This window comes from Physeter macrocephalus, chromosome 16, assembly GCF_002837175.3.
Source record: "Physeter macrocephalus isolate SW-GA chromosome 16, ASM283717v5, whole genome shotgun sequence".
NCBI classification, from domain to species: domain Eukaryota; kingdom Metazoa; phylum Chordata; class Mammalia; order Artiodactyla; family Physeteridae; genus Physeter; species Physeter macrocephalus.
In genome coordinates, this window is record NC_041229.1 from 14,097,636 (window position 1) to 14,112,607 (window position 14,972).

The following is a 14,972-nucleotide window of genomic DNA, read 5'->3' on the forward strand; positions in this document are numbered from 1 at the left end:
GTTGTCAAAGGGGTCTTTCTCTGATTTTAGCAAAGAAAAACAGTCCAAATTGTATTCTTTATACTAGGTGATTTAACTAGTATATACCATGTTTGGCACATGGTATTATTTTTCTCCTACTGGAACAAGTTCTTGTTTTCTCAAAGCCTTTCCCCAACTTTGCTAAAATTAAGCTTAAATATCATTTATTTCAAGCCTTCAAAGTAAAATGCTATCCTCATATATACACATACCAGGTTGGTATATTCATATCTATCCTTTCAAATTGCAGGCTAAGCAAAGACATGCATTTAGAGCTGTATTAATGTATTAAAGCAAAAGACAACCCAACTTAATATCAAGAGAAATTGTGACCTTCCATGTAATGCTTGACAGAGAAAACACTGATTTTGACACATTGTCTTATTTTATTCAAATAGCAGTCTGCTCACACACGGTCCAAGAACACCCAAATAACAGAGCAAAGATTGGTCTTCAAACATTATAGCCAATGATGCCACGCTTGCCTATGATCTCGCCAACATAAAACCACATCCACACCTCAGTGGCCACCAAACCATTCAGTAGAGCTTCCTGAAAAAAGAAGCACAAATTTTAATGTACATTTTTTCTTATATATTTAAAACTATTCTTTTCCAGGATTAAGTGACAGAGAATATAAGGATGCTATTCAAATTAAAAGGGAGTTTTAGTCAAAGTCAAGAATTACTGATGTTAACTTTAACTGCTGAGAACCCTTGAACTTTCAATTATGTAAGGTAAGTAGGCCAGAGCTTATAAATTCTTTCAAAGCATTCTTTAGAGATCTGAACTGACTTAACCCTTTCATTATTAGTTTATGAGACACTTTATGAGCCCTAAAACAACCCACATCCTGGAAATAGCTGCCACATTTAGACAGGGCATTCATATGAAAGGATGGCTATAGGAAGGCAAGTCTCTGAACAGACATTTCTGTCTGGCCAAAGAAAATCTGTTGAAAGATGAAGGGCTCTATCTTCCCCTTTAGACGTAATTTTTATTCATTTATTATTTGGTTTAATTCTTTCCAAGTATTCAGTAATTAGTTTCACAGATCAATGTTTTATTGCCCTAAAGAGAAAAAGTACACACACACAGTTCCAGAAAACAGCGGTTCACACAAGCACAAATATGGATCTTGAAACTCCAGTTGAAAAAAATACCTTTCCACAACAAAATTGGGCCTTTTCCTTTTAGCACCTGGAAGTGAATTTGTTCCAATTTTCTTTTCTTTTTTTTTTTTTGGCCGTGCTGAGTGGCATGTGGGATCTTAGTTCCCCTGACCAGGGACAGAACCTGTGCCCCCTGCACTGGGAGCACAAAGGAGTCTTAACCACTGGACCGCCAGGGAAGTCCTCAAGTTCCAATTCTTTAGAATTCTTAAGTCTTTAGATTTTATCTCCACCCTTCATATCATATTATATGCTTCTAGGTTTTGGTACTTTTACCCTCCATGAGTGTTAGCTGCTTGACTGTGATATAGACCAAGAGATCTTTTGGCCAAATCGGGGATAGTTTTAGGACTACAGACAAAAAAAGTACAGAATCAGCAAAGTAAGACATTCTATTTAGTACACTAAATGAATAGGAAAGAAAAAAAAAAAAAAGCTGCCCAGTAAAAATGATCACTTCTTTGTTATAAGATTAATAGGAAACTAAGACATAAAATAGCCCAATTATTTCAACCCAGATGACAAAATTACAAAGTATCTTTCTCCACAGTCAAAAAAGAGATTATCTCTCATTATGTTCGTTTCAGCCTCACTGAAAAATACATATATTAATCAAAACAACAGAAAAATCCCAAGGGGAGACATTTTCTTTTATGCACATACGTTTTCATTTAGCCCATAGTTACCTTAACTGTAAGCTGTTTGAAGCTACCAGTTTGAGCACTATTGATAATTTTTTTCAAGCTCTGAATAGCTGTAGGGATCTCAGCAGGGGTTGGAGGAACCAGCTCAACCTTGGCATAGTGCCAAAATGTGGCCAATCGAGGCTTCGAGTAAGTCACAGCAGCTGGAAAACAAAACAAAACAAAAAACCAGGATGAACTCACTAGAGACCGAAAGAAGCAGATGTGTGGGCTGGACACAAATATTTATTCATGCATCACATTCATTCAATGCTTGTACCAAATGTGCACCCGGTGTGAAAAGTCAAAGCTGCTCCCTGGAAACCAGAGGCTTTTAAAGATGCAGAACACCTGTGTCACAGGACAGTTCAATCAGGCAGGAAGCTATAAGCACATTCAATTATGCCAGGACTTCACTAGTGGGCAGTACCAGAGTACTAGTACTTCATTTATGAATGGCAAATCTAGTTAACTATAAAGTTACTAGAAGTGGTGTTCAAAAACAAGAAAACAGCAGCAATGTAACCATATTGTCTTGTAGAGACCAAAAAATTTGGAGGGAAGAGGTGCAGAAGGGGAGGGAAGGAGCTCTGTAGAATGGCATCCTTAAGAATAAGACTAAAACTTATCACTACATTGGCCACAAATCCAGATGGAATTATACCAATTAGTACCCATTTTTGGTATCCTCATCAATATGTGCTGGATTAACAAAAGCACAGCTGCTCCTCCTTCAAAATACCACAAATAATAAAAATAAAGTCTACATGTATTGTTAAGAGCAGCCAAAACTTAACTCTGTTATTAAGCTGAAATTCTTCAAGGTATTTACTATTTCAGGAAAAAAAAATGTTTAACAACCAGGGTAGATGTGAGACTATGGTAGTGATTTCAGCAAAAGAAAAAGTATTTTATCTAAAAAAATTACAAGATAGCTGACAAAAATAGCACAAATACACGAACATCCATAAAGTGTCTATTGTTTAAAGATAGATAACCCAAAGCTCCTGGTACTTTCCCTATTATTAACTGCCTGTATTTAGGTATTTCACTACTCTTAAAGTTAATATCTCCATCATCCTCTGGCTTAGGGCCATGGGTAAATCTTTAAGCAGACCCAAAGCTCTAACAGATAGTTCTAAATAGAACTGCCAACGCCTGTAAGACGGCGCTATCAAAGAGAACAAAGTCTTGTTTAACAGTCAACAGTCTTTAAAATTATCTTCAACATACAGATATATTATTCTTTATAAACAAACAAACAAATCAGTACAATGTATACAAACACTGTACTTTAGTTGGTATATTTGTTTCTCAGGGAGTTTAGGTTAAAAAGTTTGAAACTGCTTTACATGTATACAAGGGATGAACAAAATATAAGTAAATGAATGGTGGATGATGGGAGCCAGGTTTCTCACTGTTAACAGAGGGAAGTTACAGATGTGGAAGAAAAGAACAAACCTTGTGGTACTGGATTAGAGTTGGAGACATTCAATATGAACCCATGTTTAGTTTGATATACAGATTGATCAATAAGAAACAACTATAGTTGACCTTTGAACTGCACAGGTCCACTTATATGTGGATGTTTTTCAATAAATATGTACTACGGTACTTCACGATCCGAGGTTGGTTGAATGCATGGATGTGGAACTGTGGATATGGAGGGCCAACTGTAAAGTTATATTCGGATTTTCAACTGCATGGGGGTCAGTATCCCTAATCCCCACATTGTTCAAATTGTTCAATGGTCATATGTGTGTGTGTGTGTGTGTGTGTGTATACACACACCCATGGGTGAGTATACAGATGATACCCAATTTTTGATGGTTCAACTTATAATTTTTCAACTTTACAGTGTGAAAGTGATATACATTCAGTAAAAATGATACTTTGAATTTTGATCTTTTCCCAGGCTAGCGATAGTGGGTACCATACTTTTTTGTAATGCTGGGCAGTGCCAGCAAGCTGCAGTTAGAGGGCCTAGAGGCAATGATATTCTAGTACAACAGTGCCCCCATATCTGTGATTTTGCTTTCCATAGTTTCAGTTACCTGCAGTCAACCACTGTCCGAAAATATGAAATGGAAAATTCCAAAACTAAACAATCCATAAGTTTTAAATTGTGTGCCTTTCTTAGTGTGATGAAATTTCGTGCTGTCCCTGTTCCATCCTAATGCTGTGTCACAATGCCTACATCATCTGCCCCACCTCATCCTATCATGTAGGCATTATAACATCTCACTCATCAGAAGGGTGAGTACAGTACAATAAGATATTCTGAGAGAGAGCCCCCCTCACATAACTTTTATTGCAGTATTTTAATTGTTCTGTTTTATTAGTTATTGTTGTTAATCTTTTAGTGTGCCTAATTTATAGATTAAACTTCATCATAGGTATGCATGTATAGAAAAAAACAGCATATATACAATTCAGTACTATCTGTGGTTTCAGGCATCCACTGGAGGTCTTGGAACTTACGTTCCATGAATAAGGGATGACTAGCATAGTCTAGTGGCAAAGAACTTATCCAGTACCTAGATCTTAGTTTCAAAATACAATTGTCCAATAAAAGGAACAGGGGGGGCTTCCCTGGTGGCGCAGTGGTTGAGAATCCGCCTGCCGATGCAGGTGACACGGGTTCGTGCCCCGGTCCGGGAAGGTCCCACATGCCACGGAGCGGCTAGGCCCGTGAGCCATGGCTGCTGAGCCTGCGCGTCCGGAGCCTGTGCTCCGCAACGCGAGAGGTCACAACAGTGAGAGGCCCGTGTACCGCAAAAAAAAAAAAAAAAAAAAAAAGGAACTAGGGTTCCTTGGAGAAGGCTGGGGCAGGGGATACATAAGATGAATCTGGGGAATTCCCTGGTGGTCCAGTGGTTAGGACGCAAGCGTTTTCGCTGCTGGGGCCTGGGTTCAATCTCTGGTTAGGGAACTAAGATCCTGCAAGCCATGTGGCATGGCAGGGGAAGAAAAAAAAAAGTCTGAAGCATCTTGTAGTACCAGAAAGTAAAGGGGAATGTCGAAGGGACAGAGGTGCCAAAGTGACAGTTCTCAATGACCAAAGCTGGAACAATGTGAGCAACAAAATAAATAACATACTACTGTACTACTGGAAGTACAAAGTTTGAAATAAATGTACGTGAGTCCATACAATAAATGACTGAATAAAAAAATGGGGAAGAAGAGACAAATCTTTCTCACATTAGAATTCTATTTAAATATATGTAAATATTCCCTCTTACAGGAGATAGAATCCTGCCCCTGCCTCCCCCAATTTAGTTACTTGCTTCTAAAGAATACAGTATGGAAAGGAAAAAACAGTAACTTTAGGAGAAACCGAGTGAAACTACCTTAACCAAGTGATGAAAGCTAACTTCACTAGTGATGTTATATGGATATCACTTACATCATGATATGTGATTAGGGGACTTCACTTTTGTGGTATTCTTTCTCAAAATCCATAGCTCCAGGGACTTCCCTAGCAGTCCAGCGGTTAAGACCCTGCACTTGCACTGCAGGGGGCATGGGTTCAAACCCGCATGCAGCGAGGTGTGGCCAAAGAAAAAATAAAAAGAAAAAAGAAAAAGAAAAAAACAACAAGAGCCCCATAGCTCCAGACTAATCATGACAAGACACCAGACAAATCCAAAATGGGGAACATCTTTAAAGGATATCTAGACAGATACCTACACAGACATCTTGAGACTGTCAAGGTCATGAAAGGCAAGGAAAGGTTGGGAAACTGTCACACAGGAGACTAGAGAGATAGACAACTCATTGCACTGTGGTACCCTGGATTGGTTCCTGGAACAGAAAGAGATTAACTGGAAAAGCTGGTGAACCAAATAAAGTCTCAAGTTTAGTTAATAGGAAAAAAACCAAAAACCAAAAAAACCCAGACTCTATGACCTTTCCGGGGAAGTTTGAGGAATAAAAATTACTTATTTCTGTAAGCTTCTTTGTCCTCCAGGAGAATTAACAGATACAGTTAGCAATATTTTAGATATTTAACATTAACATTTAATACACTAAGATACGAAGCAAAATACATCTCCACTTTAACATTCTGGCCCCAGTTGAGTTCTCCTTTCTGAGTACTTCTGGAAGAATAACAACCTATATCTTTCAATTATTCATAGTAATAGAGGAAATGGTTGATATATTTCATAATTATTTTCATATTACTTTTCTTTTTGTAAATTATCATTAAAATTAGTTTGCAAGTCCCCAAGATGCACCACCGAAAAGATGTGAAAGCCCTGGTAGGAGAAAAAAAAAATCCACCTGAAATTTAAAAAAATTTGCCTCAAATCATCCACAAAGTCCAAATAATCAAGCCACTATTCCTTCTCCTTATATTATGTAAAAATGTAGAGCTTTATCTTAGTCAAGTTGTAAATTTAAGTTCTTTGGTAAAGTGTGTAAACTTATAATAGTAGTGGACTGTGGGGTTCTGTAGGAGAAGAGGATCAAGTATTTAAAGTATCTGACACTGTCAGCATTCAGTAACTCATTGTTCGACTGCTGATGGAGAAAAGGGAGGAGACAACGAAGAAAATTTGAGCGAAAGCCGTTCAGAGATCTGCGCTTCAACCACTTACTAGAATACAGCACATCCAGCGAAGAAGCTTCCGTCTACTTAACTGATCTCACTACGGGGATAAAATGAATAGCTTGCTACCCAGCAGACAAATGAAATATTTACTGACATAAGACTACTACCCTGGGCTCCGACTACTCAAGTTTGTTCTGAAATACAGCGTTCTACCAGTAAGCATACATCCAGCTTTTTCGAACAGAAAATCCCCACGAACGCTAACGTATGGTAATAAACATTGCTGCTTACAAGTATCCCTTCTTATGCTTATCGGGGGAGGAATATTCGTTCGTCATTTCACCTAAAAATTCCCTTAGATTAAAGGCGAAGTATCTCAGAATCTGGCCAGGACAGAATACAAAGGCAACGTTCCAAAGGTCATCCATCCTTAAAAATTCTGCAGACTTCAACATACTCCAACTGAGAAGCAGACAAGCTGATGCGGCCGCATTTCTGTGCTTTCACGTGTCTCTGACTGCCGTCTCCCACGCTCTACTAGCGGAGTCATCCCCTCTCTATTCCTCCTCGTGGAGGTCGAAGGTGGTCATGGCGGCGGCTGCTGGGGAACCCCGGCTGCCTGCACACTCCCTCCGCTCGCTGCTGCGGTCAGAATTCAGAATCTCTAGGTTGTTGACAGAACCCAAGCCGCAGGCCTGGCCAGCGGAAAGCTAAAGAAGAGCCGCGAAAAGCTAGAGAAGAGCCGCCAATCCGCCTCCTGCGCCCCCCCACCGCCCCCGTTCAGGCCGTGCCCTCCACGGCTCCCGCCGGCCGCTCGGGCGACCGCCTCCCGCGTCCTCCCCTCGGGCCCTCGCAGGCCTCTCCGCCCGCCCGTGTACCCGCGTCGGCGGGCTGATGCCGCGCTCACCGCTGACCAGCGCCGGGGCCTTCTCCGCGAGGTTACGGACAAACTGGGCCATGGTTCTAAGACGGGAAGCCCGTCGCGCCGACGAGCCGGCTGAATGTCACCCTCCCGGAAGGACCTGCCGCAGGACCCCGTTCCGCTTCCAAGGTCAGGCCTCCCCTTTCCGCGCCGGTCCAAGATATTTAGGTGTCGTAGTATTTTTCCAGAATTCAGTGGGCCAATTCATTTTCTTCAGTCACAAATGAGAAAGTGGGTACGAGAAGATGAGACCAGAGGGCACGTAAAAAACAACGGAATTCCGCAGAGAAACAGGCATTTCTTGGGGCAGCCGCTCAGGGAAGTCCGAAAGGCCGGCGCGAGGAGGGATGGCGCATGCGCCCTGCGGTGGCGCAGACCTCCACTTTTTTTTTTTTTGCGCAGGGTGCTTTTGCAGCTTTTCAGAGAGAACGAGACAAGTTAGGCCAACGTGATCGTCTTACAAAGGCAGAGAGGGTCCTAGGTCAAACACGGAAAGTTAGGGGCGGAGCAGGCGCCATACAACCTGTCAGCTGACTTAGCCCATTGCCTTTAGTTGATCTTTTGTAATCCTGGTCTCCCCCGCATCCTGTATTAGGATTGGAATCCAATTCCCCTAATTCCCTAACCAGTCGCAAGGAACTATGGGGATATAAGGAACAAAATCACATTTACTGAGGGCCTCCAGTCTGTCAGGCATTTTGGAATTTAAAGAAAGCCCATGTGTTAGGTAGTGTGCCCATTTAAGACTGGCATTGGTAAATGGCCACAGTAGCTAGTGAGTGGCAGAGTTGGGATCTGATGAGGTTGCAATGTAAACAGAGAAGAGGCATTAGTATCGGATTAGGCGTGGTGCTGATCTGGAAAGACTTCCTAGAGAAGGAGATCCTTGGGTTGATGTATAACAGAACAGCTGTGTCCTACGGAGTTGAACTTTATAGTTAATATGACTGGAAGGAAAGATATACGTAGGGATGTGGCATTTGATGAGAAAAATAAGTAATGGACCCGGGGAAGCCTGAGTAGAAGTAAAACTCTGATTGATGGAATGGTTAGAGGTGGAATGAAAAATTAGGAGTGATATCAGTAACAGCGCTTCAGTGAAGGAGTGATTCAGTTGCCTGATACTCCAGAGAAGTAAAATTAAGGATGAGGAAGTTAATGTAGCAATATAGAAACATTAGCTAGAGCAGTTTCAATTAGGATAGAAGCCAGAGTGAAGAAATATGGCTATAAAGGAATACCAGCCAGAAAACCAAATATGAGATATGAAACTCAAGGGAGAGATTGAAGATCGAGAAGCGGGATTGACAAGATTCCTGATGAGGCTGGAAATAAGGTTGGAGGCATTAGCCTTGAAACTGTGGGGCCTTTTCCACAGATGTGATGATGGAAGAGAGGTTTGAAAGTGGAAATTCTGAAATCTATGAAGTAGAAGGCAAGGTCTTCTGAGTGTGAAGGTTAAGTGGGAGGGTGGGAAAAAATCTAAGGAAAGAAGTTAAAGTTTGGAATAGCTGTTGAAGTTAAGGACACACAGAAGGGTTGTTGGTCACACCATTCTAAAGTTTGTGTCATTTTTCTCCAACAGTAGCCTGTAGCTGGGATATTGGAGCAGAGGGAAATGGCTGGGTTAATCTGGGCTGAGGTTTTGCATAGCAGAGGTGCAGAAACACGGGCAAGAAAGGGGAACTTGACAGTGAATGATTAAAATGAAAGACCTGGGGTTTAGGCTAGATGAAGAAAAGTGAAGCCAAAAGTGAACTGCTTAGGAAGAAACATGCCCTGAGACTCATCTGAAGATAACTCCAGGGTACAGAAACCTGGTAAGGCAGGTTAGGTCAGCCAGGCCACACATTTGATAAGACCTTTAAAAAAAAGTAAAGTTCAGAGCCCTCTAAGTTTTCAGAGGGATTTCGGGAACTGCCACTAGCCTTTTTTTTTTTGCGGTACGCAGGCCTCTCACTGTTGTGGCCTCTCCCGTTGCGGAGCACAGGCTCCGGACGCGCAGGCTCAGCGGCCATGGCTCACGGGCCTAGCTGCTCCGCGGCACGTGGGATCCTCCCGGACCGGGGCACGAACCCACGTCCCCTGCATCGGCAGGCGGACTGTCAACCACTGCGCCACCAGGGAAGCCCCGCCACTAGCTTTTGATACTGTAATAAAGGCAGTGACAACAAAGGTTAAGTCAGATGTTCATTTATTAAATACAAGCTTTGAACAAACACCCCCAGGCAAGTATGACAACAAGTAACCTTCCTGGAATGTTCCAAAATACAGTTACGTTGATCAAGTTTTATTTCAATCAAACTTTTTGTCGTTTTGTTCATTTTCTTTGTTTCTAGGTTCTTTTTCTTTTCCAAGCAGTTAGAGCATATGCATTATTTCCTCACATGACATCAACAGTGCAGCATCAGCCTCTGGCTTGTAAAGGCACCCAGTAGACTTATGCTCTGTGCAATGGCTGCTTAGTAACCAGCATCAAATAAAGTAATGAAGCTTTTGTAGAGTGTGATACCAAATAGCAACTGGCACCTTCACCTGCACCATTAAAAAACCTTTGACATTTCTTTCACTTTTTACATATCCATTAAAAACTATATTAAAAACAAACAAACCCAGATTGCTTGATAAAACCTACTTAATTTTCCAAGTTTAGTATTACCCTCTTAGTAAGCAATACTAGAGCTGATTAAAGAGTCTTCACTTTCCTATCATACGCTAGCAAAGCCAACGCATAAAACTAGGTATGTCAGAAAGTCTGCTCTAATACATTTAGAGCTTGCTTCCGAGTTCCAGAAAACACAAGCCCTCTTTAAGCTTTCGAGTGCACATATGCACCATGTTGTACCACGATCATAATTTTTGAGTCTCATTTTTGGGATGTCTTAAATTACTTCAAGGAAAGGAAAAAGGCACAGAGGACACTTGGTTTCCTTACCAATAGTGGCCTTAAGCTACGCACTTGCCTTTGTGATGAGTTTATAGATATTCAGCAGCATTAATGGTGCCATAGCCATTCATAAAAAGTTTCAGGAAAAGAGATTAAAACAAAACAAAACAAAACAAAAAACCTTGCCAGAAAAGGCTTACAATCTGAAGACTTAATACAGAAGTAGAATACAGACACAGATACAAGAGGCAGCATAGAGGTTGTTAACTAGAAAGCTGCTGGGAACAGCTGCCTTCTGAGGTTTTGTGCCCGTTTTTTCCTCCAATTTTCTCCTATAAAACTCTGGTCTTTTCCCCACTTCTTTTAAAAATGAAAATATCCTACTACATTGGATTTGGAAGATAAATGCAAGTAAATTGAAGCTTATTTTATACAGTTCATTCTCAGAGAAGTAAAGGAGGATAATAAATATGAAATGAAGCTCATTTTAAGAAAATAAATTCTGTCAACCCATGCCTTAAAGGCCCAGGGAGCATACTGAATTACTATCTTACATTCTGGCATTTGCGAGAGTCCTAGACTGCCTTTTTCATTTATTAAGCACAGCAATAGGCAACATCTACTTTATATCTAGTGTGGAATGCCCTCTGACTTGAGGGTTTCCAGCTGATACCATCAAAAACACATCAAGGACTGCTTATAACAACTTGTGTTGGATTACCGTAAAACTACCATCTTATTTGAAAGAGGCCATGGTTAACAATAATATCCTCTAAATGAAGCAATGATCCGTTTCTAGATCATACCACTTTTCTTGTCAGTTATATTTTCGGGCTTAGAGGGATAGTGATATAGACAGTCCATAGGGGAATGTGCCTCACTCAGCATGTTAAGCTGCACAACTCAGTAGGGAACTCAGGCTCAACTTTTAAAAGTGGGGCCCATCCATCTACTAACTACATAGGGCTAAGTGGGTATTTAAAATGGTTTGTGGACAAGGTTGTGCTCAAATTCCTGCTCTGTTAATTGATGACCTAAGGCTGAGTTAGAAGCAGCTCTTAGAAGTCAGGTCATAAGCCCAAACAAACGTTAACTATATACATTTTACAGTTAAACATGGCCACACACTGCATACATCTTACCATGGAAGAGACAATATAAAGTGGTACTCTGTTTACACTAGACCAATATAAAAATGTACATGGTATGTGTATGTAGGTGTGTGTGTGTGTATATATATATATATATATATACATATATATATATATATATATATATACTGCTGATATTAGTGTCTTAAAATGACATTTTTCATAGTTACAATATTTGTTGCCTTTTTTTTTTCCGGTTAGCGGGCCTCTCACTCACTGTTGTGGTCTCTCCCGTTGCGGAGCACAGACTCCAGGCGCGCAGGCTCAGCGGCCATGGCTCACGGGCTTAGCCGCTCCGCGGCATGTGGGATCTTCCCGGACCGGGGCACGAACCCGTGTCCCCTGCATCGGCAGGCGGACTCTCAACCACTGCGCCACCAGGGAAGCCCTGCCTAACTTTTCTAATCAAGCCTAGTCCTTGATTTCCAGTAGATGAAAAGGGCCCAACAGCCTTCTTTTTTCACCTCGGAATTTTCTGAATAAAGTGTCAAAACTGCAAATTTGTTCTACCAATCCTCCTAAAAATATTATAGGGCTAAATTTTCTGTGGTAATGACAACTCCATGGGGGAGTGTTTGGCCTCCAAGGTATCTTTGAGTTACAAGATAACACAAAACTAAGAGCTACCAACTGAGGTTGCGTAAGATTTTTTTCATGTCATCTTTCATCTTATTCAAAAATCTACTCAAACATCAAGGTATCTGCTTTTATACAAAATGTTATTCTGTAACATTGCAGAGCTGTAACAAGGAAAAGGGCTGAAGTCTGGGTCATAAAGTCTAGTAAATACCTTGATAACACAGGACTTTCTGATATCAGCTGTCACTGAAATACGTGACATCATATACTTAAAAGCAGTGCTCACCAAAGATGTCTGAGCAGTTCTTGAAGAGAAATAGTAAGGTGGCAGGAGGTTTTAGTAGTTGAAGTTAATGTAATTTAAGGTAAGAAAAGGAAGAAGAAGAAAGAACAGGAAGAGATATAACAAAGGGTAAAAATTAGTGATGATTTCCAAACGTGGTGATGCTATAAGTATAATTTCCTGCAAGCTAGGAGCACTGTAAAGTTCTTAGGAATTTTAATTATCATAATTTAAGAAAGAGCAGTTCTCTAATTTAGTAAAGGGTGAAGAAAAAAAAAGCAAGCAAGAAAAAGGAAAGGAACAGAACCAGAAAGAGAGAAACCACAAACAATTGTTTATCTACACTCTGGGGTTGGTTTTTGGTTTGTTTAGGTCACAGTATTTATTCAAATTGCTCCTTTTGTTGTTGTTTCCTCTCTGCGAGCCACCGTTGGATTTTTTCTTTTAGTTCTGTGTTTGGCCGGATCTGGTCCATGGTGAGGGGACTACGGTTAAAGGGATCTGTTTGGTCACTGAGACAAAGAGAAAAAGAGAAATGGGGTTATTTCCGTAAGTTCTAACATCTTCAGCCAAAAAGAGAATACCTAGGCATCTCATCTTGAGACTGAAGCTAGAGTGTATTATGATTCTGAATCAAGTGCTGACTTGAGGTTACAAAGAATGGGATGAGAGAGAGTGATCTGGGAGGTTTTTCAGTTTTTTTGCAGATTTTTTAGCTACTTTGTCTCTCCGCTTAACAAACTTTATCTCAACATTGCTCTTCAGATGGTATTTGATTCCATTTCCCCAAGACAGAGACCCTATAACAATCATGTCAGCATCAAGAGCTGTTTGTACTTTTACTGACAGACTCTTGAAACAGTATAAGGTGTTAAGGGATAAAGCTTTGTAGGCTGACACTGGATTTAGCTAGCTGATTGCTCTTCAAGTAAATGCAGATTATAGCTTCCTCATAGGTAAGATGACATACCTTCTCTCTGTATTCTGAAGCCATGAAAAAATATAAATTCTCACTGACACTTTGGAAAAGACATACTACCCAGCACAGCATCATGCATATAGCGAGTGCTTAATACCAAATACCATCAAGTAAAACATCCTTTTTTCCAATATTTAAAAAACATTATTTCCCTAGATCTGGGTCAACTTATATAACTTCATTTTAAATAGGCAGAGTCTCTCAGTACCCATTTCTTTCTAATGCTGCACTTAGAGTAGGCAGGCTGGGGAAAACTTGTAGTCACCATGGCTGAGTCCAACAGCTGCAGCAGAATGTGGGTAAACCCATATGATGAGTGTACAACCTGAATTTCTTTTTTTTCAATCTTTTATATTTTTACAACTAAAGTAAAATTAAAACAATTTCAAGTCAACCTGTACTCCACGTTGACATACTTTATAATTGATAGAAATTATTTCCTTGAGGAAGGAAGAGGTAAGGTTAGCTCCAGCATTTCTCAACAGGTGTCTTGTTTTGGATGTTGAAATCCTTAACAATCAAGTGATATACTTCTACCAAAATGCCTCCTCAACACAATACGTTAATAAATCAACAATGTGGAGTACCTATTGGGTGCACAGTACTGTACTGGGAGTAAAAGATGACAGCAGACAAATGTATACCTGTACTCTTGAGGCTGCTTTTGGGGGCTGGCTTACCTGAGCAAATGTCTGGCAATGGTGGATCTATCCACAGTGACTCTGGAAGATGGCAGCACCACAGGGTCAGACATCAGTGTGCTCATGATGGGATCCAGAAACTCATCACAGGCATCTGCATAGGTCTCCTCTTCCTGTTGCTGGAGGTCTGCTAGAGACTGAGCACAAACACCGGGTAGTTACGGGGAAATCACAGAAGCAGCTGAACTCAAAATGCTCAATGACTATACCTTCATCTTCAAGGGTTATTGTTAGTAACCCTTTACGGCAACAGTAACAATTCTTAGCTTTACGTTCTAAACAAGCCAATATGGATACTATAGGAGCAAATTTAACATTCAGCCCCAACTCTGAATCTTCAGTTTGGCTTAGCTGCTAGCAGCCATGACCAGAAATGGATTTAAATGTTAACAGGGAAAAAAACCACACCACGCACAACATCCATCCTTCTGACAACAGCCCGGCTGTAAGGGGTGGGGGTTGGAGGGGGTTATTATTTGTATAATTACAGAGTTACTCATGCAGTCTGTGTATGAAAAGCAGTTTCCGGTTTTAGGTACAAACAGGTATGGGAATTTAAAAGTGGCTTCAACATCTGATTGAACTTTAGCTCCTCAGCGATCCATCTGCCTAAGCTCTAGGCAAGGATGAAGCGCAATTCAATAAAAAAGTAACTCAATGAAGGGAAGACTGTTATCAATTAGGAAGGTTTTCCATTAGACTCCATGCCATAATGTTTCCTTCTTCATAAATGCAAATGAAGCTGCTCCAACGAAAGGGATTAGCTGAGTACAATACAGTATTTTAATCTTTAAAATGTATGGCCATTCCTATATAAGCCAACTACCAACTACAAATAGAGAGAACAGAGAAAAATCAATAAAAATCAGTGACTAAAAGCTACTAATCTTGAATTGTATTCTAAAAAGTTCTGCAATAATATCATAGATTTTCAAATCTATTGGTAACACTGTACAGAGAAGTTTTCATAAAAACAGCCTATTAAAAATCTGTAAATTCTTTTCTTTTATTTTTTATTTTTTATTATTATTTTTTTTTT

At 40.4% G+C, this 14,972-nt stretch overlaps 2 protein-coding genes across 5 annotated transcripts in view; both read right to left on the bottom strand.

Moving 5' to 3' along the window:
• Positions 1-387: 387 nt before the first annotated feature.
• Positions 388-7,488, bottom strand: ATP5MG (ATP synthase membrane subunit g). 4 transcript variants are annotated; one of them, XM_028501483.2, is made up of 4 exons: positions 7,339-7,476; positions 5,567-5,680; positions 1,880-2,040; positions 388-573 (listed from the first exon to the last, which is right to left on the bottom strand). In XM_028501483.2, exons 2-4 carry the CDS (start codon positions 5,592-5,594, stop codon positions 475-477), a joined length of 288 nt encoding a protein of 95 aa, XP_028357284.1. In that variant the 5' UTR covers positions 5,595-5,680; positions 7,339-7,476; the 3' UTR covers positions 388-474. The 4 variants fall into 4 exon arrangements, with proteins under 4 accessions (XP_028357284.1, XP_028357285.1, XP_054947700.1 ...); XM_028501484.2 differs by having other exon boundaries at positions 7,346-7,447; XM_055091725.1 differs by having other exon boundaries at positions 7,310-7,386.
• Positions 7,489-10,223: 2,735 nt separating this feature from the next.
• The window catches only part of UBE4A (ubiquitination factor E4A), a 36,572-nt gene continuing 31,823 nt past the window's right edge, over positions 10,224-14,972 (bottom strand). The window contains exons 19-20 of the mRNA XM_007124159.4: positions 13,913-14,070; positions 10,224-12,765 (exon numbers count right to left, since the gene is read on the bottom strand). Coding sequence (XP_007124221.1) covers positions 12,636-12,765; positions 13,913-14,070 — 288 coding nt within the window. The 3' untranslated portion in view covers positions 10,224-12,635. The remainder of the gene's footprint in view (positions 12,766-13,912; positions 14,071-14,972) is intronic.

Coding starts and splice junctions, on each gene's coding strand:
- ATP5MG (XM_007124160.4), bottom strand. CDS start 7,390: ATGGCCCAGTTTGTCCGTAACCTCGCGGAGAAGGCCCCGGCGCTGGTC. Junction 2,041..7,338: donor GGCCCCGGCGCTGGTCAGCG/GTGAGCGCGGCA, acceptor TTTGTTTTCCAG/CTGCTGTGACTTACTCGAAG. Junction 574..1,879: donor TCAAACAGCTTACAGTTAAG/GTAACTATGGGC, acceptor TTCTTTTTTCAG/GAAGCTCTACTGAATGGTTT.